At 36.0% G+C, this 25,249-nt stretch overlaps 2 protein-coding genes across 2 annotated transcripts in view; both read left to right on the top strand.

Annotated features, from left to right (window-relative positions):
- KCND2 (potassium voltage-gated channel subfamily D member 2) overlaps nt 1-25,249 on the top strand; it is a gene marked incomplete at both ends in the record, with an annotated part of 483,187 nt that overhangs the window by 60,413 nt on the left and 397,525 nt on the right. The gene's annotated exons all lie outside the window — the stretch shown is intronic.
- On the top strand, nt 8,692-9,009 carry LOC308622668 (large ribosomal subunit protein eL28-like; the record flags this gene model as incomplete). Its single annotated transcript, XM_081244235.1, has 1 exon — nt 8,692-9,009. The coding sequence occupies one exon, from the start codon at nt 8,692-8,694 to the stop codon at nt 9,007-9,009; it is 318 nt and encodes a 105-aa protein (XP_081100361.1).

The raw sequence follows: 25,249 nt of genomic DNA on the forward strand, positions 1-25,249 counted from the left end.
GTGTTACTTGGTTGCTTAAAATGTGTCTTTCCTCTTCCCTCTTTCTCCCTCTTTCATTTTATAAAAAATATTGATATTAATCACTGATCTACTTTAGCTTATGGAGCCTAAATTTGACAATTTTATATAAAGGTTCACATAAAATCATTTTATAATAAGTGAAAAGAGAACTAGACAAGTCTTTTGAAATTAAGCAATCAGAAATTTGGCCAACACAATAAAGACAACTTATTTAGCAGATTCAAAATCATTTCACTTCACATGCTATTATAAATTATGTAAATCAATAAATGCATCCAGATTTGCTGTGGACAGTCTTTGGTGTTTTGGATATCTTCTAGACTTTATCTTCATAACAGGTATTCCTTACAGTATTGTCTGATAATTGGAAGAGCATGGGGCTGGGGAACAAATACCTGAGTCTGATTCTGTTTCAGTCACTTACTTATATTGTTATTCTGATGTGTTAAGAAAATTGAGGTTCAGCAAGATTATCTGTAAAAGAGGGTTAATAATTCATTTCTTGAATTCTTCATAGGTTTATTGCAAGAATTAATGGAAATATTGTTTGTTTTCAAATTATAAAGAGCTTATAGTAATCAGAGATTATTATAACTACAAATTAGTTGATGTAATTATGTTCCAGTGTATTTTTACTAGTTGGCTGGGTTTTACAAAGGCTGAGTTTCGTTTTCCACTCAGATCAGCCACCCTGCAAATGGTTGCTGTCAATCACCAGAAGAAAAAGATGATAAAAGATGGACAGATTCTTAGCAATTCAACCTCATTTGTTGAAAAGTAACCTAAACTCTTCTCAAACGAGCAAACTCAGTTTCTAATGAAGCACTTCAGGACCTTTGCCACAATGGCACAGTTGGTAGGGTAAGAAAAATAAAATTTGAAAGTTGTGCAAAGAATTTAAATATATATTTTTTCTAGAATGCAATCCACTTGTTGCATTAATTTTGACTCTCTGAAATTTAACTGATTATATTATAATTATTCTTTCATTTTGATCAATACAGATATTTTAACTAGCCAGTTCCATCCATAATAACACTTTGATACTGGATTCAGTAGAATAGCTATTAGCATTAATAAAAATAAATTATTGTTGCCAAAATTCTACTCCATTTCATGTATTTGTAGACAGTCTTTGAGGACCATCTTCCAAAATACTTTTCAAAACATTTCTCGGTGCCTTAGATCTTTACAACTTGTTAGTAAGTTTAAAATTTTTTATTTTTAAATGTCATGTAAATGTAATTTTTATTTCATATAAATTAATCATAATCAGAATTTTGTCAGTGTAAGGGTGGAGAGATACTAGGTTCTTGAGATAATGTATCTGTTTGACATTTTAAGCTACTTTTATCTTGGTTTTCTGTTGCAGTGGACAGTTCTTTAAGAGGAGCAGAGGAAACTCTAGGTTTAGAAGAAGAAAAGTCTTAAATCCCTGTCACGGGAGCATCAAAATTGGTAAAATAGCCATGGCAGATTAGCCTACAGAATAGAATATTTAAGCAACAAAATAGAAATTTCAAAATAGTTGAATGGATGACATTCTGAAGACTGATGATAGGTATTCTACCTGTTTACAAAGGCTAGAACTAATGGCAGTCAGTGGTGATTCCAGGGTCACTCATTTCATCTTGTCTCTTTGGAAAAATGTTCGATTTTCTAATCATTTTAATCACATACCTATAGAATTAGTTGCTTTCTTCTTCTGATCATTCTCATTTGTTTGGGCTAGGTTCACTATGTTTCTACAGTAACTTATGTGTCCTTACTAGAGAGATGATAATTGTTTCTGACTTGAAGAACATACATTTCAATCCAGGTCTGGAGTAAACGTTAACCGTCTGAGAGCCTACAAACAAACCAATCAATGACATTCAGCAAAACCTTACTTTCCATATTTTAGTGTTTGTCCTAAGAGTCTAGGCAACTTGGCTCATGGGTAAAAGGTATGCAGAGGTTCCACTTCGAAAACTTGGAGAAGGGAATATGCGTGTCACTTCATCTTTAAATTCTAACAGGCCCTGGGGTCAGCAGTAGAAACTGTTTATTTGTGTCACTCCCAGGACCCACCATGCTAAAATATCATGAGTCTTCCTAGTATGTAAGTTTTTTAGGCATAAGATTTTAATCTGTGATGAAGTAAATAAAGAAAAACTAGCTTTTCCTTTTTTTCCCCCAATTCTTTTCTGCACAGTAAGATACTGTCACAGTTTAAGAACCTGTTGTCCAAGGTGGATGTGACAAGTCCTCTGGAGATGACTCCTTGAAGACTACAGCCTGACTGTGCTAAGTCCCCATCAAGTCACACCCCTCCTCCCACTGATGAGGTGAGGGTGGGGAGAGTAGGATTGGGTTTCAAGAAGTAGTACAGATAGGAGACATATAAATGACCCTGCTAGCAAGTCAAGGTGTGTCCATGTCTTTTATTTTTCTTTAATTTACTTCTTCCTTGCCTTGCCTGGCAGCAATAGTATGGGGATTGCCATTTATAGTAAAACTTCCCTAAAGTTACTGCATTAGAAGCACAATTTAATTGCTACATTCATTTCAATCATGGGTTTTTCCTATGTGGCTCAAATACTTAATCAAACTTAGGGAAGCACAAAGAAGCAATATCACAACCAATATTGCTAAGAAGTAAAAACTTATCCTAGTGTAAAAACTCGAAGCCATATATTCTAATTATTTTTTGCTAACCCTATTGTTTAAAATGGGATAAACATAGTTACATTTTAAAAAAATTTCCTGTCTCATTCCTTTGTCACAGGAAGTATTTAATCAGAAACTATCAAGGCCTTGTCAAGAATATTATATAATTAGGACAGGGTGGGTAACTATATTGGATAATATCTTCAGCTATCTCTAAATCTGATAGTCTTTGATTCTGTTAATAGTCACCCTGCTTTTTCACTTCAGTCTCCTAACCTTGAAACTGCCCCTAAATTGGCCATATTGTCATCCAAGATGAAAGTTCCACCTACTTTTTTTTTTTTTTTTTTTTTTTTTTTGCGGTATGTGGGCCTCTCACTGTTGTGGCCTCTCCCACTGCGGAGCACAGGCTCCGGACGCACAGGCCCAGCGGCCATGGCTCTCGGGCCCAGCCGCTCCGCGGCACGTGGGACCCTCCCAGACCGGGGCACGAACCCGTCTCCCCTGCATCGGCAGGCAGACTCCCAACCACTGCGCCACCAGGGAAGCCCCCACCTACTTTTTTTTTGTGGTTAATATGTTAGCTTGAGTTATTTCCAGATCCCTTGACAAATTCTGTCATGTGCTTGCCTATGTAACTTCTTCCCTAGGAAGACCTTTGAAATCAGGTTCCATGAATGGTAAAAATGTTTATATCTATTTCCTGCAGTTTAGTAGCATAAGGATATACTTAGTGGCAATAATATTCCTCTTAAAAATGGATAAATAAGTACACAAATCTTTCAGATTCTGAGTTGTGCTCAAGCCAAAATAATTCTCTGTATGTCAAGGCAGTTAGAGTTATTCCAGTTCTCGAATTAAGTACTTTTGTGAAACAATCTGTATACTAAAGGTCGAGGGCAGACAGGATGAGAAAAAATGTTTCCCTTAACCTTACAGATACCCAGTGCCTTAGTATCAGGTAGGATGCTTATTAAAATCTCCAAGTAGGTAGAGGTTGGGGTTGGATTGACAGGAGAGCCTAGATCTGTATTTTGAAAAGGATTACTAGGCAATTCTCATAAACACTAAAATAGAAAAAGCAAAACAAACACTGGTCTAAGAAATTATCTTCTCACCAGCAAGCATTTGTTTACAATCCCAAACTCTGTTCCCACATGAACAGTCACAACTGACTATGCACCGCAAGTAATTTTGTTAGCACTGGTTTGGTCTTCTTTTTTGTTGTAGTTTTTGTTTTCTTTGTAGAACTTATATAACAAGGAAAAGAAAGAAAAATAATAGATGTCCTCACGAATGTACATACTTACCATACTGCAGGGTGTGACCCATATCTTTAAAATAATATCTTTTTTAGCTTTGAAATAAGAGCAAGCATATAATATTATTTCTCTTTACCTGGCAAATCAACTGTGGTTCTTACATTTATTTAACCTTTGCAGGTAAGTAATTTAAAACATGAAGGATATTGTGAATAAATTTCCATGCAGGTAGTAATCTTTGCAGTTGAAGTCACTTTTTTATTCTATTCAAGCAAAGATCTTCAAACCTAATATGTATATGACATAAAACATAAGGGTCCATCAGAGATTCTATTTAACCTGGATTCTGTTGATGTGTTTGTTTTTAAATTTTGTTCACTTCTGTTCCTCTGTTGGTAAAATCAAGAGGTTGGAGTAGATCCCCAGTAAATTTCCTTAGAATTCTAAAGTCCTATTCCCATAACTTTAACTTTCTAGACCTAAGAAACTAATATACACATTTGTATAATGTATATATAAGCAAATGCATATATATATTATATATGTATATAATATGTATATAATGACAAAACAAGAGCACAAGTAGATATAGAGAGTCTTTGGAGGAAAAATACTCAAGAGAATCAGTTTACAAATATTTTAATGTGGTGTGGTTTTTGTTTTAAAAACAAAGTTTTTCTGTTTTCTAACATGATAACAAGAATTTGCTCCTTCTGAGAAATGATTCTAAGACACTGTGTTCTTTTGAAGTTTTAAAAGTTTTTTTTTTAACATCTTTATTGGAGTATAATTGCCTCACAATGGTGTGTTAGTTTCTGCTGTATAACAAAGTGAATCAGCTATACATATACATATATCCCCATATCTCCTCCCTCTTGCGTCTCCCGCCCACCATCCCTATCCCACCCCTCTAGGTGGTCACAAAGCACTGAGCTGATCTCCCTGTGCTATGCGGCTGCTTCCCACTACCTATCTATTTTACATTTGGTAATATATATAATTGAGCTGCACAGAATAAAGTCTATTTGAACATGATATGCTGTGACATGGTGCATCAAAAATGTCAAGCTGTTTTACATTTCAGAGCCTCACAGTAATAAAAATTGTCCTTTTATCCATTAAATATAACATCTTTACAGAAGAACTCTGACAGGAAGATCTTTAGAAATTTAAACAGTTTAATGACACCACTGAGCACTTTGTTATTCGTGATGGCTGTGTTGTCTTTAGACATCCTAATTATGACCACTTCATTGACTCTTATAATTTATTAGTTTTTTATTCCTTTGTATCACAGCGTGCTATGGTGAGCAGAGTTCCAAAACATAATTAAAATATGAAAAACTCACAATTCAGACATACTCTGTGGGTTTTGTTTCTTTTTAGTACCTCTTTCTATTCACCTAGTAGTAGAACGTACAGTGACTTTTCTAAGTGATAGAGTCAGTCTTTGCTTGAGTTATTTTGGGAGGGAAACTTTAAAGGGCTTTGTTTTATCTACATTATTTCTGTTCTTGCTTTCATTTTTGTCTTCCTCTTTCTAACATGAAGGCAGATTTCTTAGAGCGTAGTATAGTGGCGTTTTGAAGTTACCAGTGGAATTCTCTCCCTCAGATATTTTGTGAATTCTCTTTCCCTAGGCTTAGTATCACTTGATGCTACTATTTTATCAGCCTCATTGCCTGATAATGAGAAAACTTACAAAATAATTTCAATTTTAAAATGAGTGAGTGTTTTTCAAGTTTTATTTTGAGGGTTATCTACATATATAGACACTTGATAATGTTTTTAAATTGACTGCAATTATATAAAATTTTGTAACTGCCAGTTTAAAATAAGTCATTTGGTTTATTCAGTAAACATATATTTAAATGCACTAAAGGTGTTCTATACAGAGTTGAGTGTAATGAAGGGCACTAGGAGGCAAGAGACCTGGTTTCAGATTCTATCATTCCTACTGTCTTTAATTGCTGTAAAATATCAGGCAACATTAAATAACCTTGAATTTCAGTTGTCTCATTGCAAACTATGCAAAAGGTCCTCCATTACTGCAGTATTCAGTAATAGACTAGAAAATTATTATGGGAAAACATGTAGAAGAAACATAAACATCTCATACGTGACTAGATTATATGAGCTTTAAGGTTCTTCACAATTTTGAGACTCTATTATTCTGTATATAGAATTATTAATTATCATTTAGATGTATATTATCATCGTATTTCAATTATAAAGGATAAATTTCCAATTCTCTTTAGAGCCCTGTGTGTGTGTGTGTGTGTGTGAAGGTTTGATAAGCTTATACTTCATTATTTGATCCATTTATTATTTTATATATTAATTGAGCACATACCATGTGTCTACTATTCTAGGCACTAGGGTTACATTAGGGGAACACACAGACACACAGACATACAGACATACACAAAATATTTAGGTAAGAGAAAGTAATAAATGCTATAGAAAACAAAGCAAAGCTAAGGAGAGGGGGTCAGGTTACATTTTTCACTTAAATGGTGAAAATTGATGTCATTGAGAAGATGTTATCTGAGCAAAGACTTGATGTAGTTCAGGGCCATAGGCAAGCACATATCTGGAGGACAACATCCCAAGAAAGAGTTACGCTAGTGAAAGCCTTTAGAGCATAAGTATGTCTGGTGTGTTCAGTAAGGGGTTCAGGTGGCTGGAGGTGAATGAGTGAGGGAACAATTAGATCAGAAAGGAAGTGGAGCCTGATCTTGCAGTTACTATAGTGCCTTGTTGGTGCTTGTAATGACTTGAGTTTCACTCTAAGAAGAGGACTGGTAGAGGGTTTGTAGCAGAGGAGAGATTTGATATGATTTAGATTTGACAAGGATCACTGGCTGTTGTGTTAAGATCATTTGCACATAGATGGAAACAGGAAAACCAGTTAAGAGATGATTTCAGTAATCACTGGAATAATAATAATCATGGCTTGGTATCAAGGTGGTAGCAATGAGAATTGTGAGAAATGATTAGGTTCTGGATATATTTTAAGATATTACAACAGGATTTCCCCAGAATTGGATATGGATGTGAGAAGGGAAGTATCTGGAATGAAGCCGAGATTTTTGTCTGAAAGCAACTGAAAGGATGGGTCATCGATTTAAATGAAAAAACAAAACAGACTGAGTGGAATAGGTGTGCAGGAGGAAGGGAATGAGAAGTTCAGTTTTGGGCAAGTCAATGGGAGGTATCTATTTGGCAACTCAATGCATCTGGCAGGTAGGCAGTTGTGTATAGGAGTTTGAAGTTCAGAAAACATGTCTGGGCAAGAAGTTTAAATTTGGGTGACATGGTTGCTGTTATTAAAATGTATATGCTGATTGAGGCCACGGTGTAGTGGATGCAGACAGAGGAGAGGGAGAGAATAAAGGACTGAGATCTAGGGAACTCCAACGTTAAGAGGTCTGGAAGAGGAGGAGAAACCAACAAAGAAGGTTGAGATGTAAAAATAATATTGTTAGAAGAGAATCAAGAGTGTGGTATCATGGAAGCAAAGTGAAGAAAATATGTCAAGGACAATATACTTGATGTTGATAAGTATGATAAGAACTGAAAAGTGACCATTGGATTTAGCAATTTGGAGGTAATTGGTGATCTTGACATGAATAGTTTTGGTGTAATGATCAGGGGGCAAATCTGACTGGAGAGGATTAAGGAGCATTAGGAGAAATGGAATTGATATTACTGGGTATAGTCAAATATCTGAAGATATTTTGCTGCAGAAGGAAGAAGATAATCAGTTATAGCTGGTAGGTGAAACGGGGTTTAAAAGATGATTCTTTTAAAATGGGAGAAAAATAACATTTTTGCTGGTGGTGATTTTCTCTACTACATAATAAAAAATTAATAATGCAGAGAAAAGGGAATCAATTCCATTGTGCAGTTCTTGGATAAGTGATGGAAATTGTATTTAGTGCACAAGGGAAGGTTTTAGAGAGGAGTAAATAATCATTATCCAGAAACTTGAGAGAAAGCAAAGTGTACGGGTTCAATTGTGGGTGAATACATGTCGCTGTGAGAGTTTCTGGAGATTCCTTCTAGTTGCTTAAGTTTTCTCAGTGGAGACAAAGCAAAGCCATCAACTGGGGGTATTAGAATGGAGGTGTTAGAAATTTAAGAAGAAAGGAGGATGTATGAAATCGTCCTCAAGGAGAGTGAAAAGTACATGTACTAGTGAAATATAGTATGATTGTGGGCAGCCTTCAGAGTCCTCCAACACTTTTTAAAATTGAATTTTTGAAGTGAGATCATTCAGAGTTGCTGTGTGTTTCTACATGCATATTTAGCTGTACAAGTGTAGGTGTTGAAGAGATTTAAATCCAAGCAGAATTGTAATTTTGCCTAGTGAAGGGAGTTGACGGACTGAGATGTGTGTCCTTCAATAGATTGAAGGTCCCAGTGGGCATATGACTGTTAAGATTGAGATACTGCAGCAAATGAGCTGGAAAGAGAGATGATGGTCGGAGAACTGAGACTGCATGAAACAGAATTGTAAAAGTATGGGCATTACTAACAATGAATAGGTCTAGAAATGGCCAGGCAGTTAATTGGCTGAGATAATAGGGAAGACAAGATATTTAGAGGGAAGAAGATTAAGCAATCAAGAGGCCATATGTCAGGAAGGATCATATATGTATATATTGAAGTTGTCAATTAAATCAAGAGGCATGTTGGAGCATATCCGGCCGCCGCCACGAGAGGAGCTGCCGCCACGTCAGCGCATCTGCAATGGATGATCATGCTGAACCGCACCAGCTTCTTGATCAAGAGGAACAAGCAGACGTATAGCACCGAGCCCAATAACCTGAAGGCCCGCAGTGCCTTCCGGTACAACAGGTTCATTCATCCCTGGACTGTGGGCGTGGAGCCGGCGGCAGACGGCAAAGGGGTCGTGGTGGTCATGAAGCGGAGATCCAGCCAGCGAAAGGCAGCTACTTCCTACATGTGGACCACCATCAACAAGAACTCCCGGGCCACCCTCAGCAGCATCCGGCACGTGATCCGAAAGAACAAGTACTGCCCGGGTTTGCACGTGGTCGCCATCCAGTAGGCCTGCGCAGCCAGAAGCCTGTGATGGCGAAGAGAAAGCGGACTCGCCCCATCAAGAACTCCTGAGCGATCTATCCACTTCCCCAATGCAATAAAGCTGTCAGCTGACTTGCCTAAAGGGAAAAAAAAAAAAAAAAAAAGAGTCATGTTGGAAAGAGTGACCATTAGGCCAGAGCTAAAATAGTTGGGAAACTTGGAGGAGTTAATTGCAAGGTCATTAAGTGACTTCAACAATGAAGAAAATGAGCAAAATAATCTGGTGACAGGAGATTAAAAGCCAAGATTTACAAGGAGGAGAGGAGAAAAATGGTATAGAAAGGATCATCTATAATGGAGGTGGACATCTTTCAATGTGACCTTTCATAAAAGGCAAACTTTTGCATGAATTTTAAAACTTTATTCTGTCTAGCATAGTGTTGAAACTCACTAAATAATTATAACTGGTTGAACTTTTATGTTGATAGTTAGAATAGAGAAGTAAAGTACTTTAAACACAAAGTGTCGTGAAAAAGTACATAGATGAGAGATGCTGGAGAGAATTCTGTGTTAGAGAGAAAAAGTATGAAAGAATAAGGCAGGTGTGGGTTCCAGTCAGGGCTCTGCCATTTGTGAGCTGCGTTCTTTCTTCATTAAGGTATTTCATCTCTGCAATGGGGATAAAAATAACTATCTCAAGGAGTTGTTGTGAGGGGTAAGTACAATGATTTATGTAAAGCACCTGGCACAGAATAAGCCTTCAATTAATGTTAGTTCCCTCCCTAAAAGTAAAGATTCAAATATTGAACATATTTACAGGGTACTGTAACAAAGATAGACTTCTGAGGGAAATAATTTCTATTTCTGTCACCGCTGATAAATGATTCATGAACTCATTCATACACCAACTGTGTGTTATTTCAGTGACTTGAGAATGTGTTCATGGACTCTTACAGATTTTCTTTTTTCAATTTCTAGCTTTATATTACTTATTATAGTACCTATAGAGAACAACAATCAGAAGAAAATCTGGCCATTATTCTCTTTCATAGTGAATACTAAAGCGTTAATTTTTTGTTTTACTTTTAAAAATTATACAGATATATGATTAGCATGATCATTGAATAGTATGCAATTTTTAAAAATAATTAAATATTTAGAATATTTTATGAATATGGAATGCATATTATTGAACGATGAGAGTATAAATCTAAAGACAATATGTATTTTCTATTAAAATATGCTCATGTTGAATGAATGTTATTAAATAATTGTATTTGCTTATATACAGAATTTCAAAAAGCATTGAGGTATATCCTCAGTCATTTGTGGTCAATGAGGGGAGTAAAAAACGACCCAAGAAAAAAAAGGATACCATATAAAGTTGTATATTGGGGCAGAGGGAGGAGCTTCATTCCATCCCTTCATTCATGGAGGTACTTAGGACCTTTGTGATCACCTAGAAGCTTATAGTCCTTATTGAATCCTCTGTGTACAGCCAGAAGAAAAGTACAGAGGAGGAAAGTGCATGAAAGATTTTAAAAGTGTCATAGGCCAGGCATCAGAGTAGTTGAACATCGTATTTGCCCACATGGCATTGGCCAGAACTAGTCATAAGGTTCACCCAGATGCAAAGAGCTTGGGCAATGAAGTCTTAACGTGTGGCAAGAAGGAGGATACGTGCTTATAGATGAACTAGCTGCTCTATTCTGGAGTTGATGTATTACTAGGTGTTAAATTAGAAGTTAGGTATGAAGTCTGTGGTACTACAAAAATGTAGAAAATGGATAGGTCATTTTAAGCCGCCTGAGTACTAGATAGCCCGATAATGCTTCACAGAAGATGTGAACGATCCAGATCAGCCTTGCAAAACTCAGGGTATTTGGTTTGTCAGGAAAGGGTCTGATATGTTTTTCAAGGAGCAAATAACAGTGAGAGTAGGAATAAACTTGCAGTATATTTCAGCGATGAAATTAGTCTGAGGGGGAAATTGGCTTTAATTACTAAGGCATAAGAAATCCTCATATATTGATTGGATATTTTGATTGATATTTAGAGTAGAGAACTAAAGTACTTTAAACACAAAGTGTTGTAAGTTGGACCAGACTAATGTCTGTACTGGATACCAAGATGAGAAATTGTGTGATTATTGAGAAGCTATATTTGCAACTACGTTGTATTGAAAGTAGTATAATGTTGACAATATACTTAATTAAGAAGCTCATAGCAAATGCAAGCATAATCTGGCATTCTACAGTTTGAATTTTTTATTTTATGTTAATCTGAATAAAGAACTATTTTAACATGATATTCAGGGTAGCTTCTTTTTATAGAAAGCATTGTATAAACTGATGAGTACTTATGCTTATTTCCAGGCAAGGGCTTAGCACCTCAACTATCATTCTAGACATTAGTGATAGATCCATAATTTTAGACTTGGAAAGAACTTTTGAGGTAATCTAGTCCTAAGGAGTCAAAAGACTTTTCTAAAGCATCACAGTTTATCCTAAATCTAAATCTAGATGTAGATCTCCTAAATTCTGCAGTTTAAGATTGTTATGAAGGAAATCATATTTTCTGTTGTCTTAATTATACCAACTAAAGTGTGCATATCTTACATAGAAAGAGTCTTCATTAGGTTGTCCTATTACTTTGAAAAATAGCTTAATTTAGCTGCAGTTTAAGGAAAAATAGAATAACTAATATGACACACAAGTGGATATACATTAGAAAACAAATTATGGAGAACAGACTATACCGCCTACTCAGAACTGAACCAGACAAGATAAAGCATATAAGAACAGATATTGCAGTAATGAGAGCACAGCTGTTTAGGATTCTACGGAAATGTGGGAGACATTATTCATGGAACAAAGAAAAGAAACTAAAGACAACTTTGAAGCAGCTCCTTCATATTTAGCCTTATATTGCATATTTTACATATTTTAATCATATCTCACTTCCTTCTGAAATAGACTTGAGATAGTTTATAACAAGATAATGTTACAGTAGCATGGATGCAAGGATAAGACAGGATGGGGTATTGGTGTAATAATACCAGATTACTCATACTAGGTTACTAGTGCTAGGGGTAAACTTTTATTTAGGACAAACTTTTGGCATTTAGTTTCTTGACATTCAAATCAAAAAAGAAAAAATTATATTTTATTTTTTGGTAAAATAATATTTAGTAAGATGAAGGAGCAAGTGGGCTTTTATCCCTCCATAGTTCTGATCTCTAAGAGGAACTAACTTCTCAATTATTTAAGATGGTTTTACAAGAGTTAGCTTCACCATTATCCCATAAATAAATACTAAACTTTTATGTCTTGCCTGGCTCTCTGCTGAGTTCTTGGGACACATAGATGAAGAAGAAGCATGCTTACCCTTAAGGAGCTCACACCTTAGGAAAAAGGTAATTGGGCAGTAAACTCAATAAATGAGTTACTTGTAAGCCATAATGGTAGCCCACAGGAAAGGGTGTTCAGCACAGTCATAGAGAGAAGACCCCCCACAGGGTAAGAAATGTTGAATTGCTCTTATAGTATGAATAGATCAAAGATTAAAAGAGAAATGAGCAGAACTTTCTCTTATCTTAAAAAATGCATAATTTTATGCAGATATTTCTGAGAGAATCTTTGGTGAACCAAAAGGTATAGTTCAGATGCCTAAAACTTAGGAGAACTGGCTGGATAAAAAGTACTAAAATTTGAGGAATGATCATTTGATTGATCCCTTCGACCCTATTTGAACATAATTGGTCATATATTTTTCACCTGGCAGTGTGCTTTTCTGCCACATAAGTTGTAAGATTGAGACATTTCAAAATTTTTTTTACTAAAGTCTGGATTATTTTTAATTGTGGTAGAATACATAGTACATTAAATTTATCATCATAACCATTTTTAAGTGTGTAATTCAGTATTGTTAAATATATTTAAATTATTGTGCAACCAATCTCCAGAACCTTTTCATCTTGCAAAACAAACTCTATATCCATTAAACAACTCCCCCTAAATGCCCATCGACAGACGAATGGGTAAAGAAGATGTGGTACATATATACAATGGAATATTACTCAGCCATAAAAAGGAATGAAATTGGGTCATTTGTAGGGACGTGGATGGATCTAGAGACTGTCATACAGAGTGAAGTAAGTCAGAAAGAGAAAAACAAATATCGTATATTAACACGTATATGTGGAATCTAGAAAAATTGTACAGATAAACCAGTTTGCAGGGCAGAAATAGAGACACATGTAGAGAACAAACTTATGGACACCAATGAGGGAAAGTGGCAGGGGGGTGGTGGTGATGGGATGAATTGGGAGATTGGGATTGATGTATATACACTAATATGTATAAAACAGATAACTAATAAGAACGTGCTGTATAAAAAAATAAATTAAAAAAATTTAAACAACAACAACTCCCACTTTTCCTCTCCTCCGTTCCCTAGCAACCACCATTCTACTTTCTATGAATTTGACTACTCTAGGTCTCTTGTGTAAGTGGAATCATACAATATTTTTTAATTGGCTTATTTCTCTCAGCATAATGTCCTCAAAGTTCAGCCATGTGGTCAGAATCTCCTTCCTTTAAAGGCTGAATGATATTCTATTGTATGTATATACCACATTTTATTTAACCATTCATACATCCATGGACATTTCTACCTTTTAACTGTTATGAATATCGCTGCTATGAACATACGTGTACAGATATCTCTTAGAGACCCTACTTTCAGTTCATTTGTATATATACCCAGAAGTGGAATTGCTGAATATATGGTAATTCTATTTTTAATTTTTTGAAGAATCACTATACTGTTTTCCATAGTGGCTGCACCATTTTACATTTCCACTAGCAGTGCAGAAGAGTTCCAATTTCTCCACATCCTCCCTAACATTGATTATTTTATGTTTTTCTGGTCGTAGCCATACTGACGGGTATAAGTGGTATCTCATTGTGGTTTTGATTTGCATTTTTCCAACAATTAGTGATGTTGAGCATGTTTTCATATGCTCTATGTTTTCATATTTATAATCGTCTGTGAAAAAAATGTCTATTCAAGTTCTTTGCCCATTTTTTAATTGAGTTATTTGGGGTTTTTGTTGTTGTTGGTTTTAGTTCTCTATATATTCTAAATATTAACAGCTTTTAGATATATGATTTGCAAATATTTTCCACCATTCTTTAGGTTGCCTTTTCACTCTGTTGACTGTGTCACTCAAAATGTTTTTTGAAAAACATCAGAGGAAATCCAGTAGTTGAGATGTTAATGGAATAGGGAAGAAGAGTCTTTGTCCTGGAAGGAAAATGAGAGTGTGAGTCACTAATTAATTCTATTTTAAAATATTAGTTGTTAATGCTTATCTTGACAAGGCTGAGATTATGGCTTTCAAGTCCATAAACCCAGAACAGATTATGTTGCCTCATGCCATATTTAATAAAAATGAAAAGACAATTTCAACTGTAAAATTTTAACTTTTCCAAATATGAGAAAAATGTATATTTATTATGAAAGTAAGTAGTTTCTTCAGAATTTTCTGCCTTTATTTCTCTTCTTCTCATCTCTCTTTCTCAATCTCTCTTCTTCTCTGTTTCTGTCTTTCTCTCTCTAAATTTCTTTATACTGCTCCTGCCTGGCTGGTGCCTTGATCTCTCTATTATGTAATCTAGCACACTGTCTTGATGAAAATGTGAGAGAAACTTCTTTTAGATATTTCACTGACTGATATGAGCATTATTAATAAGAGCTGTCATTTCTGTTGTACATGCTAAGTGCTATTTTTGCTCTGCTCTGGAAAAGAGGAGGATATGAGAGGTTATTTCCCACATAGTTCTTTCCCTCAAATACCTAGTTCAATGGGGAAACGTGAGGCAATAAAACTGGATGAAATATGTTTGTGGCCTTCGGTGTCACATAACTATTTTTCATTGAAACTATAGTATGAGCGACATTTACCCAAGTAGTTAAGTCCAGATCTTTACACTGTTTTGAATAAGTTGTTTCTAATAGGGTTTAAACTCAAAAATGTTAACTAGCATCTATATGATCTGTTGCTTTGAAGATTTTCCAAGCCTTTTTTTGGTCTTCAGTAAATAGTTCTTAAACTCATTATCAGGGTCTTCCAGCCCTTAAAATACTCAAGTAGTCCTAACAGGTTTGGGGCTGTGTATATACAGTTATGAAAACAAAGAGCCCTCATTCTTACCCAGCATTTTTTTTTTTTTTTTTTTTTTTTTGCGGTACGCAGGCCTCTCACTGTTGTGGCCTCTCCCGTTGTGGAGCACAGGCTCCGGACGTGCAGGCTCAGCGGCCATGGCTCACGGGCCTAGCCGCTCCGCGGCATGGGGGATCTTCCCAGACCGGGGCATGAACCCGTGTCCCCTGCATCGGAAGGCAGACTCTCAACCACTGCGCCACCAGGGAAGCCCCTTACCCAGCTTTTTAACTTCTGCATCTGGGCCCTTCAGTTATGTGGATTTGCAAACTCAGCAGCAACTGCATTAAGGAGCTGAGTAAGCTCAAGAAGGAAGCGCTCATGTTTGACACTAAAAAGTACATTTTCTAGATGAAGATAAATAGGAAGTTATTGAACACTATAATGCTGCCTCTTTGATTTCAAATATGGTGAAGATTTCTCTTAGGTGTCCTACAAACCACCATTCTGCAGAATGAAGTGATTGTTACAGATGAGTCTGGCCACAGTTTTCCTCCTGTTATGGACTGAACGTTTGTGTCCACCACCCCCCCCGCCAGAATTCCTTTGTTGGAATCCTAACTGTCAAGGGGATTGGTATTAGGAGGTGGGGCATTTGGGAGGTGATTAGGTCTTGATGGTAGAGCCCTTATAAAAAGATACCCCGGCCTCCCTGGTGGCGCAGTGGTTGAGAGTCCGCCTGCCGATGCAGGGGATACGGGTTCGTGCCCTGGTCTGGGAGGATCCCATATGCCGCGGAGCGGCTGGGCCCGTGAGCCATGGCCGGTGGGCCTGCGCATCCGGAGCCTGTGCTCCGCAACGGGAGAGGCCACAACAGTGAGAGGCCCGCACACCGCAAAAAGAAAAAAAAAAAAAAAAAAAAAAAAAAAGATACCCCAAAGAACTAGTTTGCCCCTTCCACCACGTGAGGTTACATCTAGAAGGTGCCATCCCTGAACCAGAAGGCAGGCTCTCACCAGATAACGAGTGAACTGTGAGAAATAAATTTTTGTTGTAATAAGCCACCCAGTCTGTGGTATTTTGTTATAGCAGCCTGAAGAGACTAAGACACCTCCCTAAAAGGGCTAACAGAGGCATGGCTTCTGGGAATGCTGGCAGCTCTTGGAGGTCTTTCTGAATGGAACTTTAAGAAGCCATTGCTGATTGTGTTACTAAAGCCTCTAATGATTATTTTGTTGTTCAAATGATATTGAAAAGGCTATCAATTTAGAACCAAACAAAGTAGGCTCGTGTGCCTTGACAATGATAATATATATCTTGCGAGATAAAGGTCAGGTCTTATCTGAGTCAGGAGTTTAGCATTAACCATTTTTGTACATGCAAGGTAGCTGAGACATAGTTCCTCTGATATAAACAGACATCAGAGCAGCCAGCCTGCTCTATCCTCCATAAAACCTGATCAAAACATACCTCACAACCTCATTGTGAGTAAATGCAGTCTCCTAGATCCAGCATTCTTTCTAACAAAGAATATGAAAGACCAAAGTGAAAGGCTCCTATCTTGCTGCACCTTAATAGATGTGCTTTAGCCATTATTAAAGGTATGTTTAGGGATTAATCATATCTGTACTTTTTAGAAATATAAGATTGTATCTTTCTAACTTTATGTGTAGTAACTGTTGCTTCTTAATTCCTGTAGTTTATTATAATATCCTTAGAAAGCAGATGCCATGCCTTACTCATCGGCATATCACTGGCAGTAGAGTAGGACTTGAACATGCGTAGCCTTCCTAGAGGGCCCATAATAATATACCAAATACTCAATAAATATTTGTTGAATATGTGAATAAACAAGTTGGCATATATATTTGTGCTATAGGTTCCAAAGAATAATTTTAATTGACCCACGCTAGAATGGGTATCATTCCACTCTGTTAACATCTCACCGTGTCTCCCATTTATGGGAGGCTTATACTACTTGCCATTACCTCTTTCTCAATCCTCTTAGATTTAATTTTGTCCTTTTGCATCCACCTAAGGAAGACTCACCAAGCTTTCCTGATGCTTCTCAGGGATTAATTAGATGAACATCTCAAGTGGTGTGAGAAATATGAGACCATCATCATCACCACCATCATCACCAACACCACCATCACCATATCATGTATGAGCTACTCCCCCACCCCACACACATGATGCTTTCCAAGGAAATGTGATCATTTAAATAGTGTCTTTCTGAATTTAATGCACCTACCTTCGATGTCTATCCCCATGAGGTAACTATGAGTAAAATAACCTGAAGTGCAGCCACTAGTCTCAGACAATATCCTTTGATGGATTTTCATTGTGGAAATACTTGATTTTGTTGGTCTTTTTTTTGGGGGGGGGGAGTGCATAGTTGCTATGCTGGTTATTCAAATTTGCCCTGCTGTTAAACCTTTCTCAAGGACTTTCACTACCTATAAAGAGGAGCTTTTGAACTTCTGTATTATTGAAGATACCATCCAAGTGAATTTATTTCAACAAATGTTTCTGAGCAGCTATTATAGCCCAGATACTGTTCTATACACTTTATGTATCACTGAACGAACCCTGCAAAGACTCTGGCCCTCTTGGGGGGGTTTAATTTTATTTTATTATTTTTTTAATTTAAATTTCACTTATCATTTATGTTTGTTTTTCTATCTTTCATTGCTTTTAGTCTGTAGTTCATTACAGACTTCATAAGAACAATGGGATCTTATTTATTATTCCTTCCATCAAGTGCTTTTTTAGTTCCTTTACAAATGCAATAACAGTAATTGAATTAATTATATATTTGACAGGTAGATAACACTATACTGTATATGAATTTGTCTCCATTATTTAATGGATAAGAATTTTGATAACTTGATATAACATTATTTTACAGATTTTGTAGGTATATACAATAATATCGTTTTATGAGGTAACTTTATCAGTGTTTATAAAAACTACTAAATTATTAAAGTTTTCATCTGTTACCATTAAATGAGGCGCTCTAAGTGTTCCATTCAAGAAAACAGACAGCATTTTTATTGAGTGAGCATAGTTCATTTTCTCAACCAGTTTATTTCATTAAATTGCAGAATCTCATGCTAATACAATGTTAAGATTGCAGATTTCAACCTTCATAACTCAAGGGAGTGAAAAGTTAGAGTTTTAATAACAGCATTAATTTCTTTACATTTCTTATGCCTTATAATAAAGTGTACACTTAGAACACTAACCAGCAATAGTGGAATTATATATAATCAACGTCGGACAAGTTAATGTTACTAAGAGGAGCTTAACTTTCATATTCTCTGATTTGTTTTTATCGTTTTTTTTTAACATCTTTATTGGAGTATAATTGCTTTACAATGGTGTGTTAGTTTCTGCTTTATAACAAAGTGAATCATTTATACATATGTCCCCGTATCTATTCCCACTTGCATCACCCTCCCTCCCACTCTCTCTATCCCACCCCTTCCCCCTGCCCATAGCCTCAAGTCCATTCCCTAGTAGGTCTGTGTCTTTATTCCTGTCTTGCCCCTAGGTTCTTCATGACCTTTTTTTTTTTTTTTAGATTCCATATATGTGTTAGCATACGGTATTTGTTTTTCTCTTTCTGACTTACTTCACTCTGAATGAGAGTCTCTAGGTCCATCCACCTCACTACAAATAACTCAGTTTCATTCCTTTTTATTGCTGAGTAACATTCCATTGTTTATATGTGCCACATCTTCTTTATCCATTCATCTGTTGATGGACACTTAGGTTGCTTCCCTGTCCTGGCTATTGTAAATAGAGCTGCAATGAACATTATGGTACATGACTCTTTTTGAATTATGGTTTTCTCACGGTATATGCCCAGTAGTGGGATTGCTGGGTCATATGGTAGTTCTATTTTTAGTTTTTTAAGGAACCCTCCATCCGGTTCTCCATAGTGGCCGTATCAATTTCCATTCCCACCAACAGTGCAAGAGGGTTCCCTTTTCTCCACAGCCTCTCCAGCATTTATTGTTTGTAGATTTTTTGATGATGGCCATTCTGACTGGTGTGAAATGATACCTCATTGTAGTTTTGATTTGCATTTCTCTAATGATTAATGATGTTGAGCATTCTTTCATGTGTTTGTTGGCAATCTGTATATCTTCTTTGGAGAAATGTCTATTTAGGTCTTCTGCCCATTTTTGGATTGGGTTGTTTGTTTTTTTGATATTGAGCTGCATGAGCTGCTTGTAAATTTTGGAGATTAATCCTTTGTCAGTTGCTTCATTTGCAAATATTTTCTCCCATTCTGAGGGTTGTCTTTTCATCTTGTTTATGGTTTCCTTTGCTGTGCACAAGCTTTTAAGTTTCATTAGGTCCCATTTGTTTATTTTTGTTTTTATTTCCATTTCTCCAGGAGGTGGGTCAAAAAGGATCATGCTGTGATTTATGTCATAGAGTGTTCTGCCTATATTTTCCTCTAAGAGTTTGATGGTGTCTGGCCTTACATTTAGGTCTTTAATCCATTTTGAGTTTATTTTTGTGTATGGTGTTAGGGAGTGTTCTAATTTCATTCATTTACATGTAGCTGTCCAGTTTTCCCAGCACCACTTATTGAAGAGGCTGTCTTTTCTCCATTGTATATTCTTGCCTCCTTTATCAAAGATAAGGTGACCATATGTGCGTGGGTTTATCTCTGGGCTTTCTATCCTGTTCCATTGATCTATATTTCTGTTTCTGTGCCAGTACCATACTGTCTTGATTACTGTAGATTTGTAGTATAGTCTGAAGTCAGGGAGCCTGATTCCTCCAGCTCCATTTTTCTTTCTCAAGATTGCTTTGGCTATTTGGGGTCTTTTGTGTTTCCATACAAATTGTGAAATTTTTTGTTCTAGTTCTGTGAAAAATGCCACTGGTAGTTTGATAGGTATTGCACTGAATCTGTAGATTGCTTTGAGTAGTAGAGTCATTTTCACAGTGTTGATTCTTCCAATCCAAGAACATGGTATATCTCTCCATCTATTTATATCATTTTTAATTTCTTTCATCAGTGTCATATACTTTTCTGCATACGGTCTTTTGTCTCCATAGGTAGGTTTATTCCTAGATATTTTATTCTTTTTGTTGCAATGGTAAATGGGAGTGTTTTCTTAATTTCACTTTCAGATTTTTCATCATTAGTGTATAGGAATGCAGGAGATTTCTGTGCATTAATTTTGTATCCTGCTACTTTACCAAATTCATTGATTAGCTCTAGTAGTTTTCTGGTAGCATCTTTAGGATTCTCTATGTATAGTATCATGTCATCTGCAAACAGTGACAGCTTTACTTCTTGTTTTCTGATTTCCTTTTCTTCTCTGATTGCTGTGGCTAAAACTTCCAAACTATTTTGAATAATAATGGTGAGACTGGGCAACCTTGTCTTGTTCCTGATCTTAGTGGAAATGCTTTCAATTTTTCACCATTGAGGACGATGTTGGCTGTGGGTTTATCATATATGGCCTTTATTATGTTGAGGAAAATTCCCTCTATGCCCACTTTCTGGAGGGTTTTTTTTTTTTATCATAAATGGGTGTTGAATTTTGTCAAAAGCTTTCTCTGCATCTATTGAGATGATCATATGGTTTTTCTCCTTCAATTTGTTAATATGGTGTATCATGTTGATTGATTTGCATATATTGGAGAATCCTTGCATTCCTGGGATAAAAACCCCACTTGATCATAGTGTATGATCCTTTTAATGTGCTTTTGGATTCTGTTTGCTAGTATTTTGTTGAGGATTTTCACATCTATGTTCATCAGTGATACTGGCCTATAGTTTTCTTTCTTTGTGACATCTTTGTCTGGTTTTGGTATCAGGGTGATGGTGGCCTTGTAGAATGAGTTTGGGAGTGTTCCTCTGTCTGCTATATCTTGGAAGAGTTTGAGAAGGATAGGTGTTAGGTCTTCTCTAAATGTTTGATAGAATTCGCCTGTGAAGCCATCTGGTCCTGGGCTTTTGTTTGTTGGAAGATTTTTAATCACAGTTTCAATTTCAGTGCTTGTGATTGGTCTGTTCATATTTTCTATTTCTTCCTATCTATTTCTTCCTTTCTATTTCTTCAGTCTTGGAAGGTTGTGCATTTCTAAGAATTTGTCCATTTCTTCCAGGTTGTCCATTTTATTGGCATGCAGTTGCTTGTAGTAATCTCTCATAATCCTTTGTATTTCTGCAGTGTCAGTTGTTACTTTTACTTTTTCATTTCTAATTCTATTGATTTGAGTCTTCTCCCTTTTTTTCTTGATAAGTCTGGCTAATGGTTTATCAATTTTGTTTATCTCCTCAAAGAACCAGCTTTTAGTTTTATTGATCTTTGCTATCGTTTCCTTCATTTCTTTTTCATGTATTTCTGATCTGATCTTTATGATTTCTTTTCTTCTGCTAACTTTGGGGTATTTTTGTTCTTCTTTCTCTAATTGCTTTAGGTTTAAGGTTAGGTTGTTTATTTGAGATGTTTCTTATTTCCTAAGGTAGGATTGTATTGCTATAAACTTCCCTCTTAGAATTGCTTTTGCTACATCACGTAGGTTTTGAGTCGTCATGTTTTCATTGTCATTTGTTTCGAGGTATTTTTTGATTTCCTCAGTGATCTCTTGGTTATTAAGTAGTGTGTTGTTATTAACCTTGTCTGGATCACAGACCTCATTTGAGAATGTGAAGAAAGCAAAAGACATTCTTCTCTCCAACATGCATACATGATATTCTCTAAAAATTACATATAATTTAATGAGTTTTATAGACCCACCCTACCCTTCCTCAAGCCCATCAATGGACATGTTAAGACTTGCTTTGACAAGTTTTTAAAAGACGTGTTTCAAAAATGGCTTAGGATTTTGCCAATTGAGGACAATATGTCAGCAGGTCAATCCTAGTATATAACTTAGCTTGTATGTGTTTATATATTACAGTATGTTTTCATCTGGTAATTAGGTAGAATCTTCAAGAATTGAGACATAAGACAAAAAATTCAAGGTCTACACTTGTAGATAATTCAGAGAACACTTTGCAGTCATTAACTGATAATTATTAAGTATCAACTATGTTTCAGGCACTGTGCTATGCCCTGGGATAAAGTGATAAGGTAAACTTTCTAACTGCAAGGAGATCATAGTCTAGAAGTGAGAAAGACATGTCGGTTAATGTTTACAATCATATTGGGAGAATTTTAAGGAGGGAATTGACAAAATAATAACCCTTAATGTTTATTACTAACTCGCTAGATGTCAGGCTATGTGATAACACTCTATGAATCCACCTAGATAACACTCTGTGTGAATTGTCTCATTCTGTCTTTGCAACCATATGTGATAAATACTTTTACTAATTTTGTCTTTTACAAAGGCAAAAGTATAACAGAGAGAGCTTGAGTAATTTGCCAAGGTCATTCAGCTGAGAAGTGGCAGAGGAGGAATTGAGGTCAGTATGTGTGACACAGAGCCTCTGTTTCTCCATATTGCATCATCAAAATTTGCTTTTTCAAAGGCTAACTTTAGTAGGAGAGTAGAGGATGCATAGGAGGAGAAGGAGATTAGGGGAAGAAAACTGGTTATAGGGCAGTTTTTTTGAGATGCTAAAGGCTTGAACTAACTCAGTCTTAGTAGTGTTGGACAGAAATGAGTAAATGTAAGAGATCAGACTTGGTGACTAATTAGATATAAATGGTTACAGAGAAGAACAATCAAGAGTGACGCCCAGGTCTTTAGCTTGAGTGACTTGTGTAATGATGGTGTCAGAGACAGGAAATGAAAGAGGAACAGCTTGAGGGAAAAGGAAGAAATATGACCAATAATCAGTTAAGATCCTTGAAAGAGCAGTGCCTATAAGACATCTACTGGACTTTGAACATATGGGTCTAGAGCTCAAGAAAGGTTTTTGAGCTTGTGCAGTGTGCTCAAATTGTGCTCCATACCCCACTAGGCGTCTCTTAGATACTCTTAGGAAATCCATGGGGTCAAACCTTCTAAATATCATTCAAAGACTTTATTTGCCTTTTTCACAGTATTGATATTTGCACTGATGCTGCAAAAGCAATACTGAATAGAGATGCCTTAGCACAAATGAAGGCAGGGATACCAAATTTTCATATTCTTCATCACCACATTTTCACTGTTTAAAAATAAAGAGCCAGTTTCAGTTAAGAATGTGGAAGTGGTAAAAGTTATTAATCTTATTAAATTTAAACCTTTGAGGGTTTTAATATTTAAATATTTTGTGTGATGAAATGGTAAATATCCACAGAGCCCTTCTGCTTCAAACAAAATACTCTTGGTTGTCTCAAGAAGAAACACTTGTGCACTTGATCAAGTGGCAAACTGAAGTAGCCACTTTTTTCAATGCAGTATCATTTTTTTTGAAAGAACAATTTACATGCCTCCTGTGATTATTGAGATGTGGGTGTTCAGTAGACATTTGCTCAAAAACGAATGAGGTGAGCCTGTCATAGCCACTACTATGAGTTTTCCAGCTTCCTAATACTTAGAGACTTTTAAGATAAGGTGGGGTCTATGTTGAAAATGTGTTTTTTTATATATATTTGGTATATAATGTGGCAACATTTGAAAAGTGAGTATAACTCAGGGAACTATATTTCACAAATGTTCAGTTCAGGGTGTTACAAAATTATGCATGGGCAAAAGATCCATTCAAAGCGCAAAATAGAGGAATGGATTTTAATGTAAGAGAATATGGAAACTTCATTGATGGGCTTTCAGATTCCACCTTGCAACTACTTTTAGAAACTGCCACTAGTCAAGATTTGGTATAGTATCAAAGGAGAATATCCACAGTTATCTGAGACTGCTATTAAAATGCACCACCCTTTCCCAAATATATATCTTTGTTAGGCGGAATTGTCTTCATATGTTTCAACCAAAAGAACACATCTTAACAGATTGAATAAAAAAGCAGGTAGGAGAATCCAGCTCTTTTCTATTAAACTGGCCATTAAAGAGATTTGCAAAAATGCAAAACAAAAAGGCACTCTTTTAATTCATTTTAGAAAGTATAGTTACTTTTAATGATGAAGATGTTATTTATGTGAATAATGAGTTTATTATTGCTTTTTTAAAGTAATAAAACCAAGAAGTGACCCTCTCTGCCTTGCTTCCTTGTTTATTGAAGCTCACTGGCATACATGTATCTTCTAGTAGGAAATTCATGCAGGAGAAACCACATCTTTATCAATTTTTATCATTATTTGTAATTTCTGAGGAACTTCTACTTAATAGTATTTCTAAATCCTCCATGAAAATTTCTTACAATAAATGAAAATATCTCTATCACTCCAGCAAATTTGCATAATTAATTTGTACTTAGCTACTTGGAGAACATTGTGTTTTTGTTTGTCCTAAATTCTTACAGTAAGGAGCTTTTAAAATGTTATATTTTAGAGGTAAGAGCTTCTAGCATATCAAATAACTCACTTAGATGAGGAAAAGTTATGAGAAAGAGCAAACCAGTCTCAATGGGAGTGTGAATTCTGTGATTCCTATGTGTTAACCTTGAACTGAGGGAGGGTACCTAATTCTTTATGCCAACTCCATATCAGTGATGCTCTAATGGAAAACTGCTGAGATGTTATATGCTCCCTGAGCAGACAGAATGCCATCCCTGGTGATTATATAATTATAACATTTTTTACAAAGCCATGAAATAACGTGTGCTCCCAGAGGTATGCCATTAACGTCATACAAACTATAATTACACTGCTGAGAGTAGCTACTCTAAAGATAACAGCAAGTAGTAGGCTCTGTCTTTATAAACATAACATCTTAAGACATTGTAAAGGCAATCCTATATCCTAGATGAATATTTTGAATGACCACAGGTCCTACAGTAGTGAAATCATGACAATAGGTAAGAAATGAGATGATGATAAAATTGCAATTCTGTTGCCATGACTTAATTGAAAACAGGTGATCAGAGTAGAGGACCCCCCCCCCCAACACACACACACATACACACCACCACCACCCAGTGTGGCTCACTGTTTGGGTATAACCAGGTGTGGAATTTTGAAAAGCCATAGTTTTGGTAAAGTCAAGAAATAACTGAAATGGAAGCAGGATA

The sequence above is a fragment of the Mesoplodon bidens genome (genome assembly GCF_964165515.1).
Source record: "Mesoplodon bidens genome assembly, chromosome: 9".
NCBI lineage: Eukaryota > Metazoa > Chordata > Mammalia > Artiodactyla > Ziphiidae > Mesoplodon > Mesoplodon bidens.